At 34.7% G+C, this 20,609-nt stretch overlaps 1 protein-coding gene across 6 annotated transcripts in view; it reads right to left on the bottom strand.

The window, feature by feature from the left end:
* The window catches only part of LOC121384128 (dynamin-1-like), an 80,434-nt gene that overhangs the window by 23,194 nt on the left and 36,631 nt on the right, over window positions 1-20,609 (bottom strand). For 2 of the 6 annotated variants that reach the window (XM_041514371.1, XM_041514369.1), the window contains exons 6-14: window positions 19,125-19,157; window positions 16,745-16,853; window positions 15,321-15,515; window positions 13,710-13,845; window positions 12,680-12,747; window positions 11,834-11,972; window positions 11,144-11,301; window positions 8,646-8,808; window positions 3,913-4,022 (exon numbers count right to left, since the gene is read on the bottom strand). In XM_041514371.1, the coding sequence (XP_041370305.1) occupies window positions 3,913-4,022; window positions 8,646-8,808; window positions 11,144-11,301; window positions 11,834-11,972; window positions 12,680-12,747; window positions 13,710-13,845; window positions 15,321-15,515; window positions 16,745-16,853; window positions 19,125-19,157 (1,111 nt within the window). Of the gene's footprint in view, window positions 1-823; window positions 934-2,085; window positions 2,196-3,912; window positions 4,023-8,645; window positions 8,809-11,143; window positions 11,302-11,833; window positions 11,973-12,679; window positions 12,748-13,709; window positions 13,846-15,320; window positions 15,516-16,744; window positions 16,854-19,124; window positions 19,158-20,609 lie in introns of all 6 variants that reach the window. The other 4 variants (XM_041514370.1, XM_041514368.1, XM_041514372.1 and 1 more) reach the window with 4 other exon arrangements.

Below are 20,609 nucleotides of genomic sequence, written 5' to 3' on the forward strand. Positions count from 1 at the left end.
AAGTTACAAAATCTCACAAAGAAGGAAAGGTCTGTAGCTAGGTGCCTTCCCAAACCTGCCCTTGTTCTTTAAGACTAAAAGATCACAGCACATTTTTTTAAAGCACTGACTTTAAATCATAAAATATTTGCGATACTAACATTTTACAAAATTCAAATAAGTGACATATTAATGACATCGAATTTTAGCGAGATCATATAAGAAACTGAAAAACGAATAAGCTTAAGTTGTAAGATCAGCTGAAATAATGTTTTTGATGATTCTTGATGTTAAGCAGCATACAGACAACTTCAATTTAGTAGAAAATTGCATGCTAACTAACTATTGTTGTTTGATATCCCTTTGTTTAATCAGTAGTATGTAACCATTGTTGTGTCTTTAGTTAATCACAGACAAAACAATTACACAAAAAAAGTTTTTTGGAACAGTGCGTTGTACGTGTATATCTCTTTAAATTTAGCATCATGAAATATTAGCGTCTTGTATGACCCCGCTAAATTCACTAACATTTTATGCTTGCTAACATTTTGTGAATTACAGCATCTCGATCAGAAGCCTAATTCACAAAGGTCTCTTAGGCTCTGCTAGACAACAAAGCATCCTCTTTGCAAGTCTTTTAGCATTGCACTACGAGATCGCAAAGTTATGAGAGTTTAGTGAATTAGGCCCCTGATGATTTAACTGTAAAAATACCTCACATGATTTAAAAAAGCTGATGATTTGCTTCCCCCATCCCCAAATCTTCCCTAGGTACAGACCTAAAGCAAGCCACTAATACAAAGAGAAGACCCTGGCATTTCAAGGTCAAATGGCGCCGACCTACCTTGTCTCAGGGTTAAAAAGGACAAACATATATTTGTGTGAGAAAAATCCCCCTTCCTGATCACGTAATCGTAACCCGTCTAACGGTAGCATGTAGCGCTTCTCTCTCTCCTAGTAAAAACAACAAACGATACAACTCGACTGTTAGTGAATACGATGAGATCATAAACTTAGTTGTTGTTAGTAATAAGCTGGATGCGTAGCCCTGGAAACAACTGGCATCTACATGAAAGTACAACAAAAACAAATATTAATTTTTAAAGAGAATCAGTCATTGGTGTCAGCACACTCTGTAATGTATTTAACACAGTCAGTATTAAAAAAATCTTGAAATATTTTCTTGGTGGTAAAACTACTTTCTACTTGTAGTATTATTAGTACAAATGTATGATACACACAGAAGTTTGGCTTGCAGACTTTTGACTGGTCAGTAAATTTTGAAAATCATTAATCCCATGGCTAGTGAATTTTTTGAAAATTCTAGAAGCTCTAATGGTATACTAATATGTAAGACACACGACATACCACTAAAAATAATGTAAAGTAGATATAACACTTTTATATCAAATTACTGTATAAAATTTAAATAGACAAAAACCAAATACAGAGGCTAATAACTTGTGCACTTAAAACTGATGAGTGATTCTCTTTAAGTAAAACAAACAACTGTCTACTGGAAACTTAAACAGGTCAGGCTGGTTTCATTTTAAAAAATTATAATAATATATACACAGGCAAATTCTCCAATAAAGCAATTCAACTTGTGACACAATGTGTTAATCATTATCATAGTAGCACCAATTAAAATCTCCACACAAAGTTTGAAAATCTAAAGTGCGCATCTTTCCAAATGAGTGATAACATTTATTCCAGATTGGAACCGGTATATGACAGCCAAACCAGCACCAAACTGTCTCTCTTTGTAAGGTGCTGGACATCTCAGAGTCTGACTAAATCTGAGGTGGACATTTAAAAAACATGACACGGTCAAACCAGACTTAAGAGAACACGTCCCTTACGTGGCTGTTTACCTATGGTTTAATGTACTATAATTACCTTGGGTATTTAGATCTTTAAAGATAATGTTAGAATCCTACAATAAACTTTTACTTCCGTCTCCTGGGTTCATATTAATTATTTCTGCCCCACCACCACCTGACAGCAAGTGTCAAAACCTGCATAAAGTTTCCAGCTGATAGCTATTTCACCGGAGAGATGAAGGAAAATATTGGTGAAGCGAAAAACTAAACGGGGATCTTCTACCTGAGATCTGTATTGAAGAGAGCAAAGGCCAGTTTCTTTGAAATAAAACCCGCCTCCAAATCGCGAATCTTCAAATTATCCAGCGGAAGCATGTACCTCTTTTCCTTTTCCTAAACGAAACAACACTCATACAGACACGCTAGTCTAGCCGCGGGGGAGGCCTGCTAGTGTGTCGTTAGAGAAGCGTGCAGGGAGGAGACGGGAGTCCGGGGTTTGTCAACAACATCCCAACGAGAAGCAGCAGTAACACTGACCAGGCCACGACCACCAAACACACTGGAGGCAAAATGTCTCATGCAGGCCAACACAAAATATTAAGTGTTGTTTTACAACCAAACAATAAAAAGCAGACAGACAAATAAAGCAAAAATAGAAATATAATTAGCAAATCACATGACTGACACAGTTATGTGAAGCTTAAATATTAAAAAATATATAATTAGCATCATTAACATTATAAAAAAAAATTAAATACTGTAATACTAGGTATATTTTACTTTTGAATTTCAATACATGTTCGTAGTAATGATGTAAATTAATTTTGTCGTTACTGTCCTGATCTGCCTGGTGTTTCAACACTTTGTGTTAGCAGTACATGAAACAGTAGCACATGACAACCTTGTGTTAGTACAACTCGAGTCCAGACAATCTTCAACTTGAGTCCTTGGTCCATGCTTATGAAACTTTATAGAGTCTAGACTCAAATCTTCAATGATGTTGCAAGCATGCAGTTATATTGTGTTATCATGATGTTAAAATCTCAAGACGTTATTAAAGTCTTGAGTCTAGACTCAAAACGTTTCCAGGGAACATTTTGCTTTCTAAATCTTTATTAGTGATATTTTTAGTCAACTGATTAGCAACTACTGTTTAATGTTTAAAAATTGTGTAGCAATCTCTGAAACTTGTATAGTAAATGGTGACGTGATACTCAATAAAATGTTCCCTGGTTTCATAAGCATGGGGCTAGATCATGTATCCATAAAAACCATGAGTTGTTTCAGTTCTCCAGAGATAATAAAGACCGTAACAAATCCAAAATTCTTGGGACACCGGTCTAACTCTAGTGGGACACCGGTCTAACTCTGAGTGACGCCTCAACAGTTCCACAGAATCCTGTCTAGACTCCTTTAGACAGGACTAATGCTCAAGATCAACATTCTACTCACATAATGGTAATATCCAGTGTAGCCAGCTAAACACCACCACCCATGCACCAGCTGCACTACACAATGTGATCCAACATGCCTCGACCCATGCACAACGTGAGATGTTAGATCAGTGAGCAAGCCTTCAGTCCGTGCACCACACACAGCTAACCCATGCATCGCACAAGTGGACTCTGAACATGAAACGTCACAATGAAGACAAGAAACACACACTAGACATTTACCTGTCTCCACATGGACCGCGTTACACAACACCACCCCACGTCAAAACTATCATATCATGTTTTCAGTGCTCAGTGATAATCATAGTATTACAAATTTATTTTAAAATTCTACATGATTTACATCACCAAATGAATATTTTCTCTATTTGACACAATTTTCATTATTCTTCTTGTAAATTAAAAATTATTTTTAAAATCTAATAAATAAACTGAGTTAACTTGAATAGTTTATTTAATAAATTCTACTATATATATTAATAAAAGAAACTCAAAACCCATTTAATACAAAGTAAACACTATAAAAGTGAAATGAGCTGAGTTCTGAAAACGTGATACTTTAACCGTGTAGTATTGTGAACTGCGGTCTAACCAAGAGCCTGCCTGGTCAGGCCCTGTGCATCTGTGACACTAGTTTCACTTTCAGTTTCAAGTACCTAGACTCTGTATTAAAGATAGCAAATGTGGGGTGGCGGGAGAAGATGCTACTTTCGAGATCGCGCAGTTTCAAGTTGTCCAGCGACAGCATGTATTTCTTGTCCTTCTCCTGAAAATGAGGGGAGGTAACCCTGTCAGTGCAGAAGTAATATGGTCAAGCAGGAAAACAAGATACATGTAACAGGAAACCAGTATGGCAAGACAACATCATTATCACAACTGTAGCAGAAATATATTTTATGAAAATTTACATAGAGGGCTGTTCACAATCATCATTTAAAAGAGCACAGAAATTATGCTTAGGGTGGGTTAATACCAACATATGCTTTTTAACTGAAAAACAAAAAGAACTGTTTTATTTACCGACTCAACACATTTTAATTTATGGTTACGGATCACACAGATAATGAGAGGAAACCTGCTTCTACCACTCCATGGGCTACTCTTTTCAATTATCAACAAGAAAGCTTTTATATGAACCTTCCAACAGACAAGATGGTACACACAATGAACATTGTTACACCAGTTGTGGTGCACTGGCTGGAAAAAGATGTAGCCAAATGGGCTGACCGACGGGGAATCGATTCTAGATCACTGATGTGCATCAGAAAACTATTTTCAGGCTAAATCCCAACTGTGCTTGTTTTAACTCACCCTCACCCCCACTCCCCCCAAAAAAGAAGAAGTTGATATAAATATTAATTTTTAATTATGTTTTGTAAGTCGGTAAAAATGATAACTGTGAACAACCACTAAAATGAGAACTGATTAATACATTTTTCATTCATATCCTCATCTTGCATTTCCTACTTAATGAAATAAATAGTCCAAGGCTCACGTAAATGTTGATGCCGGACCTTTCTGTGTTAGTACGTGTTCCCCACACCAGTCCTACCCAATCTATGCACTATAGCAAAGGCATGGAGAATGAAAATACTGAAAGGAAGAGCATGCAGCATTCATGACTGGTAACGTCCATGATACCAGGGAATTACCTTTACTAAGAGAAGAGGAAACAAGGTGAAATAAAATCTAAGTAAGCATATAAATTATGTAAATAATACACCGAGAATCTTGACTACAAACAAAACAAAATGAATTCTACATAAAAACAATTTATAACATAAATGGAACAAAACAACAGAAAAGTAGAAATGGAAAGATGGTGGAATAATGATGGTAGTGTGAGTAAAAGTAAGAGAGGGGAAAACAGAAGGAAGGAAGAAAGGATAAAGTAAAAAGCGAGAAAGATAAGAAAAAACTGGGTTTATTTATCAACACTTCAACAATGGTGTTTCACTGACTGCTGTCATGTTTCAGACCAAGGGAAGGTCAGTCTCGTATTCCGGGTGGGACTACACACAATTCCAGTCATAAAATGACTACCCAGCACTTGGACCAATTTAACTACTTTACCATTAACAGCTTACTAATGCTTCCATTACAATGTTACAAAATCACCTCTTAGCTAAAATTTGTTTAATGACACCACTAGAGCACATTGATTTTTAATCATCAGCTATTGGATGTCAAACATCTGGTATTTTGACATACAAATATAGTCTCAGATGGAGATCGATCCAGACCGACCGTGCATCAAGCGAGGGCTTTACCACTGGGCTAGGTCCTGCCCAAATACTCATCACTAAATGTGCTCTACACACACCCTGGAGTATAGTATTGTGGTCTGAAGTGTGACAGACAAAATACTCGTCACTAAATGTGCTCTACACACACCCTGGAGTATAGTATTGTGGTCTGAAGTATGACAGACAAAATACTCGTCACTAAATGTGCTCTACACACACCCTGGAGTATAGTATTGTGGTCTGAAGTATGACAGACAAAATACTCATCACTAAATGTGCTCTACACACACCCTGGAGTATAGTATTGTGGTCTGAAGTATGACAGACAAAATACTCATCACTAAATGTGCTCTACACACACCCTGGAGTATAGTATTATGACACATGGTCTGAAGTGTGACAGACAAAATACTCGTCACTAAATGTGCTCTACACACACCCTGGAGTATAGTATTGTGGTCTGAAGTATGACAGACAAAATACTCATCACTAAATGTGCTCTACACACACCCTAGAGTATAGTATTGTGGTCTGAAGTATCACAGACAAAATACTCATCACTAAATGTGCTCTACACACACCCTGGAGTATAGTATTATGGTCTGAAGTATGACAGACAAAATACTCATCACTAAATGTGCTCTACACACACCCTGGAGTATAGTATTATGGTCTGAAGTATGACAGACAAAATACTCATCACTAAATGTGCTCTACACACACCCTAGAGTATAGTATTGTGGTCTGAAGTATGGCAGACAAAATACTCATCACTAAATGTGCTCTACACACACCCTGGAGTATAGTATTGTGGTCTGAAGTATGGCAGACAAAATACTCATCACTAAATGTGCTCTACACACACCCTGGAGTATAGTATTGTGGTCTGAAGTATGACAGACAAAATACTCATCACTAAATGTGCTCTACACACACCCTGGAGTATAGTATTGTGGTCTGAAGTATGACAGACAAAATACTCATCACTAAATGTGCTCTACACACACCCTGGAGTATAGTATTATGACACATGGTCTGAAGTATGACAGACAAAATACTCATCACTAAATGTGCTCTACACACACCCTGGAGTATAGTATTGTGGTCTGAAGTATGACAGACAAAATACTCATCAATGAATGTGCTCTACACACACCCTGGAGTATAGTATTATGACACATGGTCTGAAGTGTGACAGACAAAATACTCGTCACTAAATGTGCTCTACACACACCCTGGAGTATAGTATTGTGGTCTGAAGTGTGACAGACAAAATACTCATCACTAAATGTGCTCTACACACACCCTAGAGTATAGTATTGTGGTCTGAAGTATCACAGACAAAATACTCGTCACTAAATGTGCTCTACACACACCCTGGAGTATAGTATTATGGTCTGAAGTATGACAGACAAAATACTCATCACTAAATGTGCTCTACACACACCCTGGAGTATAGTATTATGGTCTGAAGTATGACAGACAAAATACTCATCACTAAATGTGCTCTACACACACCCTGGAGTATAGTATTATGGTCTGAAGTATGACAGACAAAATACTCGTCACTAAATGTGCTCTACACACACCCTAGAGTATAGTATTGTGGTCTGAAGTATGACAGACAAAATACTCATCACTAAATGTGCTCTACACACACCCTGGAGTATAGTATTGTGGTCTGAAGTGTGACAGACAAAATACTCATCACTAAATGTGCTCTACACACACCCTGGAGTATAGTATTGTGGTCTGAAGTATGACAGACAAAATACTCATCACTAAATGTGCTCTACACACACCCTGGAGTATAGTATTGTGGTCTGAAGTATGACAGACAAAATACTCATCACTAAATGTGCTCTACACACACCCTGGAGTATAGTATTGTGGTCTGAAGTATGACAGACAAAATACTCATCACTAAATGTGCTCTACACACACCCTGGAGTATAGTATTGTGGTCTGAAGTATGACAGACAAAATACTCATCACTAAATGTGCTCTACACACACCCTGGAGTATAGTATTGTGGTCTGAAGTGTGACAGACAAAATACTCATCACTAAATGTGCTCTACACACACCCTGGAGTATAGTATTGTGGTCTGAAGTGTGACAGACAAAATACTCATCACTAAATGTGCTCTACACACACCCTAGAGTATAGTATTATGACACATGGTCTGAAGTGTGACAGACAAAACATTCTGATTACCAGCAAGAAGTTTTATTTACTCCACAGTAACACACATACCATCATGGCCTTTGTATACCAATAATTATTGGGTCACTGGTTGGTAACAGAACAAAACAAATGTGGGGAAACGATTCTACAACCTATCAAAAACTCTGTGGGTGAAGAGTCTTCTATCACTGAAGAAAGAATACTAAAAGAAAGGAAGAAACAAGGCAAGACAGAAAAACGAGAAGGAAAACATAATTGTTCAAATCAATTTTCACTAAAACAAAACATCTGATAATAATTATCTGTAAGAAAAATCATAATTTAGAATGGGAAATTTAAAAGGAACTGTATTTTCTTCGGAATCTGTACATAGTAAGAAACGCGATACAATTATGCTCAGTAATAACAATTTTAAACCATAACCCATAGCAAAGTCAGCTCAATTTAGCAATGTGGTGGATACTAGACTATTCAAACAAATATGAAAAAGATATGTCCTAATACTAAAAATGTTAGTGTTAAAATAAAATAGAAAAACAAAAATTGAAAGGGACATAAATTCAAATATCTATCAAATTAATTCCAGACTAGAATTTAAGTTAAAATAGTCTGTCTTAAAATCAATTTAATCTTCAAATCTGTCTCTATAAATCGTTATTTGCAAATTTTCAAACATAAATATGCAATAAAAAAATTTTTCCAAAAACAAACATGGATTCATTTATAAACTACCTTTTTACACCTACTGTCATATTTTTTCAGTGTAATCGACAAATCTTTCTATACGACAAATTTTATAATAATTTTTTTTCATAACTCTTCTGACTTTGTCTAATCCCTCCAATACAATTTTGAACCATTAAAATAATTTTAAAATTTAAACATGTTTTTGGAAAACTGAAGATAAGCACTACAGAGCTATTTGTACTAATTATGTACAAGTGTGACAGACTTACCTGTTCGTCTTTGTACCAGGAGAGTGTTTCTGCGGAGAGAATGAACCAGAAGTCTTTGGATCCTCCCTTCATGAAGCTGACGTTGTGCAGGGTGAGCCAGCCCTTCCGGATCACCTGGTTTCCGATCTTACGCTTCGTCGTGTTCTCAGACTTCTGCTGAGCACTGGCACAAACAAACAATATCAAATACAATACACAACATTCATAGTCTTACTGTTTGTAGAAATTAAAGTAACAGAACCTAGTTTTTAAATACTAAGACACATTTTTCACAATTCAAGCCATTTTTGAAAATTTAAATTAAAAGTAGTCACATTTTGTGATTTACAATATTAATTTCTGTACACCTGACATGGTTCTGGTCATCCATGTTTTTGCAATACCCCAAAATGCATGTTTGTCTGAGAAGTAATGGTTATTAAGATAAGCTCTAGTTATATTCAGACGGTATTTCTCCATTTAAACATCAAAGACTTTAGTTTCATTCTATTATAATTCCAATCTCTAAAAATCCCTTTATTATAAACCCTTGGATTGGTTAAATTCGTATTACGTGATGATAAAAACTGGCATTCATAGCACCATGAATCTCAGTTTAGCACTATTTTTGGCTATATAGCCGGAACTACTTTTATGAATTATGTCAACAAAGGAATCCCCGAGGAATTTCCTTGAGATTCTATTTTTAGACATCAAACAGTAATCGTCTGCCGTCAAACTTGTAAACATCTAAAAATCTTCACATATAAATTATACCATACAAAATAGGTCGCTTCAGACATTTTTTATTAAAGGTTAAAAGTTATTGAAATTACTTACATTACATGTTTATAGTGAATTCAAAATCCCACAGCTAAAAATCTATTTTGTCGATCCAAAAAAAGTGTATAATTCCAATGCGGATGGAATTTGGTCTTTTACAAAAGTGATTTCAAAAACAAAATTCAGTCAGTTCATGCCAACCATTAGCAGTAACGCGCATTCAACGGCATTGTAGTATGACGTACACAACACATAGCCACTGCGATCCAATCTTTAAACGAATCGGGGTTTTGAAACTAGGTATATCATGTACATGTCGGGACACAGGAACGAAGCTTCAATTCGAAGCTACAACAGAGAATGTTCCACTTTCCAAAAACGAAACATCAGCATGGCACTGTCAAATGTCACGAATACTTGTGTCGCACCACTTGAAGTCACACATGCCAAAACCATCCTGTGTTGCCACTTCCACAATTACAAGGCCAGTAAACACAGAAACTCGCGACACACCTTTTTCATCCATTTCTGGAAACATTGAAACCACTTTCTCCATGTCAAATCTATCAACACATGGAATTTTCACGCACTCAAACATTTTATAATTGTAATTTCAACGTCGTAATTGGTAAATCTGGACTAATCAAAAAATGGCGCCCATCCACAGTTCTTAGTTAAATATTCATACACCAACCGCTTCACATAAATTATACCATACAAAACAGATCGCTTCAGACATTTTTATTACAGGTTAAAAGTTATTAAAATTACTTACGTTATATGTTTCTAGTGAATTCAAAATGTTTCTAGTTGGTATTGATATTTAATGCAAAAAATTAATATGAATTGTATTCATGATTGTAACATTGTCATTCTCTCATTCGGCTATTGACGGAAAAAGCCGAAACCACCATAGGGATTCCGCTAATGTTGAGTATGAATTTCGTGTTAATAAAATAGTAAATAGTTGGAAAATAGAGTTCACTTTTTATTTTAAAGAGGTTTACATTAATGACATGGTTATGTGTTTGGAATTATAAGAATTGAACGTGAAATTTTTTGAGTTTCATGCTAGTATGAAATGCAAAACCGCTTTACACACTTTAGTATGAATGGCTTCGCGCTAACGCGCTACGCCATTCATACAGTGTGTAAAGTGGTTTTGCGTTTCATACTAGCATGAAACTCAAAAAATTTCACGTTCAATTCTTAAATAACTGTATCCCAATGTGTTGCAGGTTTGCAGATTGACCAATACATTTTCACGGGCTAAAACTAGGGTCTGCGCACCTTTAACAAATAAAGTAAAAACGCACTGAATATGATCTAATCTACAACATGCTAAACACAACATCTTTACACAGTATGGATCACAATAAGGATGAAAGAAGCCAATTCATGTTATTCAAACTACACTGTGCTGTTGGTCATTTAAGAACTGGGATCACATGTGGCAGATTTACTGATCCATGACATTCACAAATTTAGTACAAGATCGCTTCCATTTATACTATTTGTGGTTGTGATAAATTCCCCCATACAAAACAACAGATCTCATTTAACTTGATATTTTCAAAATATGGGTATATGGGTAACAGACCAGGTAAGCAATTGTAATTGGCCCCTTCCCATTTTGTCTCACCCTAAATATTGTTTTTCAACTGAAATTTCATCTTGAGGTTCAAACAAAATATCATACACTCCCCTGATGTTTCTTAGGGTTACAGAAGCCTTACTTAGCAAAGCCTATAAAATCTTCATGATTGGTGTTCATATATGCCAGCTGAATGTCTATCAGTAACAAGATTTGATCCTTTGCCTTTTGCTCCCTCTCTCGAATGCGCATGGTAACGATTCTCTCAGTCTCTTCCCGTAACCTTGGATACGCATTCATCTACAAGAGAATGAATGGAACATTTATTAGAATCAGATTACCCAATGAGTACAGAATACAGCATTCCAAAACGAGGTCTAGTTTTTTGTCAAATTCAACCAGAATCCATTAGCAAAGCCAAAAACGTAAATCATTGCGAATCCACAGAAAATTGTCTTTTGTTTCCTTTTTTTACAATGTACAATGCAATTAATTATTAAGTAAATAATTTAGAATTTGATATTAATAAGTAATATAATATTATCAAGAACTGGAAGTTATATTTTCTAACAGATGTTGTCTAAATATCGGATGTCAGATCAGATGCTTGGGTTGTTTTTTTATTTCATTTTTTGTTGTTGTGTTTTTTCGGGGCTATCAATGATGTTATAGGATTTATTTGATCTTCCTTTAAAGGAATATTACAGGACTGGGATTCCCAAATTTTTATAAATGATCAGCTATAGTGAAGAAAGTAAAAACAAAATTTCATATCTTTAATACTACTAGTACTACATTTAATTCAGAGTTGGTGAAAAACTGCTGGACTTACCTTTTCCGTGGATTTCTTGACAACATTGGAAAGTTCGTTAACAACCAGATCTGTGCAGCGGATTGACGGTGGTTTCAATCTGTCAATCTGTTTTTTAACAATTGTCTCGAACGCCATATCGGGGGTAAACAGACCCGTTCTGTAAGATACACAACAAACACTGTAGGATTCAGAATATAATTACAGGAATAAAGTTGAACCTGACATAAAGGGAACTAAGAATTACAAGCACACATCCCGCAGATTGCCCCTACATACAGGGTATTTATTACATTTCATAGGAGAAACAGAGGTAGGTTAATTAAAAGCAGGTGGTATAACACAGCAAACAAATGAAGTAATTCATCTGTCATGAAGTTATGGCATTTCATTGTAGCTAACATTCATGTCACAAAGACCAAACAAATTCAACATGTCTGTTTATTATTTAAAAAAAAGTATTATTTTTTTAATTTATTTATTTACTTCTTTTTTTTTTGGGGGGGGGGGGGGGTCTCCATAAAATTAAAAACCCTACTAGCAACAAATCAACCAATAATATATATTATGTAACTGTTATCTCCAACATCTATAAATATTTATGCACTTTTCAAAACTACAGATGAATATACTAAGAAGAAAAGAAAAATTACTCCAGGTTTAATGTTTCAAAAACATATTGGCAGCAATGGTTAGCCAAACTCAAGCATTTTCGGTGGTGAAAAAAAACGTGACAAACACAATATGATACAAGATAAGAAAAGTGACTGAACATGAGGTGTGATAAATTTGTTATGAAACGTATTTGCCAATGCCAGCTTGAAATCTGTATTTGACGACTAACAGATTAAACATTCGCTTGCTCACCTGATACCGTGAATGTTTTTGATGACTATACCAATCTCTCTTCGTAGTTCTCTCTCATCAAATTCTTGCTGTGAATAAAAACAATAACAGTCTATTGACAACAACTGTGATGTTTTAATGTACTGCAATCTCACCTAGTTTTAATAAATTTGTGTCAGTCGTTTTATTAGATTAGTACATGATTATACACTAAATGATTGAGAATGGCATCCAACAATCTGAGCATCGAAGGTGATTATCATGTTTTCACAACAGAGAGATTAGCAATTGCAGTTAAAAGGGAATCAAAAGAATAGCATGTCATGGCAGGAAAATTAATGTGGATCATTTGTTCTGTGACTGAATGAGCCAAAACAGAAACATATTCAAGAAGGCACAAATATATTCTAGACTGCCCCTATGCATATCAGTGTAAGACTGAAACTATTACTTTTAAAAAGCTGTGCTAATAGACCCCATTTTCATTCAATGCACAGTGATCACATACATGGGAGCACAGGCATTATTTATAGTTTGGGGGGTGGGGGGTGAGGGGGTGGGGTGGGGATATGGGGCTAAAATTCTGTAAAAATCACTTTGATGAATGAAGCTTCACTATTCAGTTCGGTCCTATTTTTAAAATAAAAAATGGTTCAAAATTTTACATTGCCAAGATGCTTTGATTTGATTTTTGGAACATTAATTAATGACAATACATCAAGAGTTGTTACTAAATAACTTGGTAACACCATTGCACTTATATACTACACTGCAATATTACTAAATAACTTGGTAACACCATTGTACTTATATACTACACTGCAATATTACTAAATAACTTGGTAACACCATTGTACTTATATACTACACTGCAATATTACTAAATAACTTGGTAACACCATTGTACTTATATACTACACTGCAATATTACTAAATAACTTGGTAACACCATTGTACTTATATACTACACTGCAATATTACTTTCAGCATTAAAAATGCCAGATCAGTGAAAATATATTACTAAAAATATCACAGAGCTGAAAACACTAACCTTGACTAGATCGAACGGAAAGCGCTCGTGAAACACACGGTTGATTTTAGCTCCACCCGACAAGTCTTCAGTGTTCACTTGGTTACCAGAACCCTCAATATCTCGGTCAAAGTTTGTTCCAAACTGCTGAATCAGTCTAAGACACAATTAAATATATATATATATGATCCAAACAATATTGTAAAATATAAAATAGCACAAAATTAAAAGATCATTGTCTACCCTCTTTGCATGTGAATTTAAAAAAAAAGAAGGTAAAGTATTAAAAATGCTCAATATGGTAATATATTAAATGGCTCCTTGTAATCATCAAAATTCTAGTGAGCAGATATTACGACAACCAGGAGAATGCCAGATGTACACAACATTTGGTAATCTTTGACTTGTAGTCTAAGAGGAAACCTGCTACATTTTTCCATTATTGGCAAGTGATCTTTTATATGCACTTTCCCAGACAGGACAGCACATACCATGGCCTTCTGATAAACCACTCATTGTGAACTGGTTGGGATGGGGAAAAAACAGTAAGACAATGTGTCCACTGAGGTGATTAGATCATACGACGCAAGCACCTCAGGTGAGCCCTCTACAAACCGAGCTAGATCCCACCTTGTACCATAAAAACATGCCAGATGTACACAAATGAATATTTTATGCCACAAATTGTATGTTTTGACCAGAGGTGCTGTACACTGTTTTTAGTGATCAAGTATCTTTAAAAGTGCTGTACATTGTCACTGTTTTTAATGGGTCAAGTATCTTTAAGAGTGCTGTACACTGTTTTTAGTGTGTCATGTATCTTTAAGAGTGCTATACACTGTCACTGTTTTTAGTGAGTCATGTATCTTTAAGAATGCTGTACACTGTTTTTAGTGGATCATGTATCTTTAAGAGTGCTGTACACTGTTTTTAGTGAGTCATGTATCTTTAAGAGTGCTGTACACTGTTTTTAGTGGGCCATGTATCTTTAAGAGTGCTGTACACTGTTTTTAGTGAGTCATGTATCTTTAAGAGTGTTGTACCGTTTTAGTGGGCCGTGTATCTTTAAGGGTGCTGTACACTGTTTTTAGTGAGCCGTGTATCTTTAAGAGTGCTGTACACTGTTTTTAGTGGGCCATGTATCTTTAAGAGTGCTGTACACTGTTTTCAGTGGGTCGTGTATCTTTAAGAGTGCTGTACACTGTTTTTAGTGGGCCGTGTATCTTTAAGAGTGCTGTACACTGTTTTTAGTGAGCCGTGTATCTTTAAGAGTGCTGTACACTGTTTTTAGTGAGTCATGTATCTTTAAGAGTGTTGTACAGTTTTTAGTAAGCCGTGTATCTTTAAGAGTGCTGTACACTGTTTTCAGTGGGTCGTGTATCTTTAAGAGTGCTGTACACTGTTTTCAGTGGGTCGTGTATATTTAAGAGTGCTGTACAGTTTTTAGTGGGTCCTGTATCTTTAAGAGTGCTGTATACTGTTTTTAGTGGGTCATGTATCTTTAAGAGTGCTGTACACTGTTTTTAGTGGGTCACGTATCTTCAAGAGCGCTGCACACTGTTTTCACTGTATCTTGCGGTGGGTCTTGTAACTTTAAGAGTACACCTAGATCTAAAGACAAAGTGTTCTCACTGCATCATGGCCTTGGTTTTGCGTGCGGGGTCGTCTGGCCGGAAGTTTTTGTACTCCTCCACCTCTTTCTCCATGCTCAGCAGCTGGGTCTGGAGGCGATTGCGTAGCGCCGGCAGGGACTCGCGGATGTGGTTCGTCAACTGCTGATTCAGCACTTTCTGTAAGTATGGCGTGCCCATCCGGTCTGCCACATGTCTGAATTATACATGTAAACAAAAAACATTTCTGTGAATAACTCTTAAAGATCTGAATATAACAAGGGCTATAACTCAAACAATTACAGGTAATATTTATAAAACATTTGCATTCAAGAAGTATATTTTATTAATTGCTAAATGTATATATAATATAGACTTACTGTTATACACAGTAAAATAACCAAAGACTGATGATAAAATTCCTGATTCCCAACCAGACCTGTCAACCCTCTTGGATTCATCGGGAGTATCCCGGTATTTGATTAAACCTCCAGCTAACCTGCACAGGAGAAAAAATCTCCTGTTAAATGACATTTTTTGTAAGCATAAAAAAAAATTCATGGAGTTTATAAAATGATGTGTTATAATGTTTGTTGTCATCGTAATGGCTATGAAGCATGTTGCTGCTGATTCAACAGGCTGTATATTGACATTCAGTGTTGCCATATATAAAACTATATCCAATTTAGTCCCAATAACGCCTCTGACTTGTAAAACGTCTTCCCACTAGATTACAAAATGCAACTATGATGAGTTTGAAGTGCCAGACTCTGGCCCAGAGTTGACAGCAATACACACATTAAAATCACATGTTATGGCCAGACACTGAAAAGACCAATTAGCTATATAAACAATACTTGTATCAGTTAGGTTTGTATGTTTGTGCAGTAAAATGTTGGTAACAAGAGTACACTTCAAGAGATTATTTTTGTACAATTAATAAATGTTGTGTTTAACATAAAGTTACTCACGGAAATGGGTGTAATTCCGATATATTTCACACGATGTCAGTATGAGGTTTTATTTATGATTAGTGGAAATACAATGTTTGCATCGTTATAATGATTTTAAGTAAGTACCACGCCACTGTTCCTCATTATAGTAAAAATTGAATATTAATTTATAACCTTTATATAAATTTGTCTTAGGTACTTGTAGTCTGTCCCACAGAGATGTTTTGTTTTTGTAATGCCAAGATCTAAGGTTAACAAGTATATATGTAATAATTAAAAAAAAAAAAAAAATTGCGATGTTTGTTAAATTGTGTGCATTTGAAAAATCTCCTGCTTTTTGACAAAATCTGCTTTTTCAACACACCTCCTGCTTTCTCTTGACTAAAGGTTGACAGGTCTGTTCCCAACACAAACATGGTGTATAGAAATGTCTGGGAAGTTGGTTCATAGTGTACTGATTTCACTAAACTGAGTACCATCAGTTAGCACTGACCTGTATGAAGGGTGAGAGAGAAAGAACTTGCGTTCTGCAGCCAGCGCACTCCGGATATCCTTCCTACCCTCGATATCTCTCTGACTTCTGTTCACAACGCCAATATAGCCTGAAATATTTCATAGAAAATATACATGACAGAGGTTTCAATAGATCCTCTAAATATAAAGGGGATGGATCGTAGCCCAGCGGAAAAGCAGTTGACTAATGCGAGGTCAGTCTGGGATCAATCCCATCAGTGAGCCTATTGGACTACATGTATTTCTCGTTCCAGCCAGTGCACCACGACTGGTATATCAAAGACCGTGGTATATGCTATACTGTCTATGGGATGGTGCATATAAAAGATCCCTTGCTACTAACTGAAAATGTAGAGGGTTTCTGCTCTAAGACTATATGTCAAAATTACCAAATGTTTGATATCCAATAGGCGATGTGCTCTAGTGGTGTCATTGAACAAAAAAATCTTTAAATGAATATAAAATACAGTGGATAATTTAACAGTAGAAATAGATCGTTAAGTCAGCTGGGCACTTTCAAACTCATGTACATGTTGTGTTCAAAATAGACATGCCATATTACTTTGTTTATTTAAACACAAACATGTTTATTTATAAAATATAATAAGTTGGTAATTTTAGATTAAAAATTGGGATTAAAACATAACATAACCTTTTGAGAATGGTGTCTTTAGAGAATACTGAAACAGTTATAAGGAATGACTGTTTATCTGTTCCAAGTGAATGAATGTTGTTAACTTTAGCCATTTGGCAATGGCTTTATGACAATCATTCATTTATGCAAGATGGTTACTTTTGTTATTTCCCATTGTTACTTCAAAAATCTGTCTGGTAGCTAAAGTAATTCCATTCCTATGCACATTTACATGATGTAATACAAGTGACGTCATGGTATAACGGTGCCTTTTTACAGCCACATTTTTACAACACAAAATAATATGACTGTCATCGTGTTAAAAATAATAATTTTACATATTGTTAAAGCTGCTCCATATGAAAATATACTGATGCATGTTTAGGAAACAAATGAGTAAAAATTTCCCTGTAAATCTTTGTTGATTATATTACGTACATGTAGGTTTAATCTGACTCATGAATGGCAAAATTAAATTAATTAAAGTAAAGACGGGCCATAGCAACAACCAACCAGTGGATGTAGAAGCAATCTGCATACTGTGCAATTCATTTAAAAAAATAAAAAATAAAAATAAGAACAATATCCAAGATATTTGAGCCCATATCAATATTATGTTGGAGTTTAGATGAAACCTTGAATAATTTAATATAGTTATGGTCTTTGAAAAACCCAGTGCATAAAAAAGAAGAATAACCAAGTGGCTATGCCTATTACTGACATGCAGCAAGGTACGTTTTATACACATTTTATCGCATGAAGGATTCACTTAAATACAATTTCAACATTTATTATTCAATTGAATTCATACAGATCAGTTGGACAGAAAGAATTATGATATTTTTGCTAACTTGTCAGTTTAGTTTCTACTTGCGATATTTCACTGATCTGGAACAATGCTAACATCTGGGAATCTGTGTTAGAGGTTTAACAATCTGTCATGGAGACAACCAAAGTCACTGCAATTCTCACAATGTTGTTGGTTGGGTTTTATCTTATTTTACAGAATCTTTTACATCCAGACAAATTTACAAATTGTTTACCTAGCTTCATATCAAATTAATCATGTTACTTTTTAAAATTAAAAATCAATGAATTTGAAAAAGGAAAATGTTACGTTTTTTTTCAATTATTCATAAATGCATTACTACAAACCAAACAATTTAATGTACAAAAAAAACCCCAAAATTAGTCATAAAAAATATGATGCAAATTCAACAAAGATTTAATACAGGAAATGTTTATATATATATATATATATATATATATATATATATATATATATATATATATAAAAATCAAGAAGAAATTAACAAATCATAAAAGTTAACAAAACTTAGGCCAATCTTAAAAAAATATTGTTTGCTCAACTCAACCAACTCGAAAAACATTTCCAAATTCATTTATTTTTAGCTTTATTTTTTAAAATAAAATTAAGAGAAACCTTTTCCAAATGAACTGACCAACCAACCCATTACGTTTTTAAACTGCCAAGTCAGTTTGCAACAAACGTAATTATTTTTAAGGATGGCCATAGGAATTAAAAAAACAAGTATTGCAGGAACCATGAAACAATATTAATTTATAAATATTATTGTGTTTTTAGTATAATAATTTTGATACTATATCAACAGAATTAACACTATTTCTTTCAGATATTTTTTGTTTTGTTTTGAGACTGCTAACAAGAAAATGGAATAACAACTTTAAACATACATATACTTACAACTCACTCTGCAGATGTAACAACTGCACTTAACTTAGAAAAGAAAAATGTCTTGGTGTAGTTTCAAATAGAGGATTTTTTAATTTTTTAAACAGAATTTAATGTTAATGTGGTTGAACCTAAATTGATGTGAAGACGTTCTGAGATGAAAGACAAAGAAAGAAATGTTTTATTTAATGATGCATTCAACACATTTTATTTACAGTTATATGGCGTCAGACATATGTTCAAGGACCACACAGATATTGAGAGAAAAAACCTGCTGTCGCCATTCATGGGCTACTCTTTTCGATTAACAGCAAGGGATCTTTTATATGCACCATCCCACAGACAAGTAGTACATACCACAGCCTTTGATATACCAGTCGTGGTGCACTGGCTGGAATGAGAAATAGCCCAAATGGGCCCACCAACAGGGACTGATCCCACCAGATGAAAGACAGACACAATCAAACTCCTGATGATTTAAACTAGGGATATGTTATTAGCTAGGGATATATTCTATATATTATAAATGTTATATATCTTGTTACATGCATTCCTGATTCTTTAACATTGATAATATTTTAATCATTTACATTAAAGTTATTAAATTTTATATGGAAAGGGAATCTCATAAACTTAAATTAGAACACTAAAATTGATTCAGTAAACTAACAATTCGACAATCTAGCCTCCTTATTATATAACATCATTTACTAATGCAAACTACAAACACATCTATAGTTTTAATAAACTCACAATCTCACTTCACCATATTATATCATTTTATTACCCTCCTGGTGAATATATAGCGGTGTCGTACAAACTGTATTTTGATTTGTCAACAGGGAACAGAGTCAATTTCGATTGGTTGGACAGCGACCTTATTAGCATAACGGGACTATTTTTTTCATTCATAATTAATGTCAAGGTCAGTAACATCCCACAACTTTTACTACAAATGTCATTCATTAAAAGTTTATGTAAACTGGACCGCGCAAGAACAGAACAGAACAGAACAATAATTAAACATAATATTATTTATTTTATTTATTATGTGGATTTTTGGTCTACAAATTGTTATTGTCAGTTGTGATTTGTGAATTCATCATTATTAAGGTCGACGACAGTCACTTTTTGGACCCTTGTTTTGGCTTCGTACACAATAAATGAAACATATCCAACGTTAATTTTTTTCATATGATATATTTGACAAAAGGTACTTTTTTATTTTTTAAAACTTAAACTTAATATTTTTTTGTAGAATTATGAAAAATTAAAATATACCGACCTGTAAACAGCGCTGTTTGCTTGTTGTTGAAATTTAACAGGGGTCAAGGTTAGTAGACCAGTTTTTATTTTAATGTGGCGAAGCATTGTAATAATATAGCTAATTTTGAATTTGAATGACGTCAGAATTCCAATGACGTCACTTTGCACCTCCTTACAATAAGCATAAATTGGGTACATGACGTTTCCGTTTTAAGAATGCTGGAAAAAATC

Source organism: Gigantopelta aegis, chromosome 10 (assembly GCF_016097555.1).
Source record: "Gigantopelta aegis isolate Gae_Host chromosome 10, Gae_host_genome, whole genome shotgun sequence".
NCBI lineage: Eukaryota > Metazoa > Mollusca > Gastropoda > Neomphalida > Peltospiridae > Gigantopelta > Gigantopelta aegis.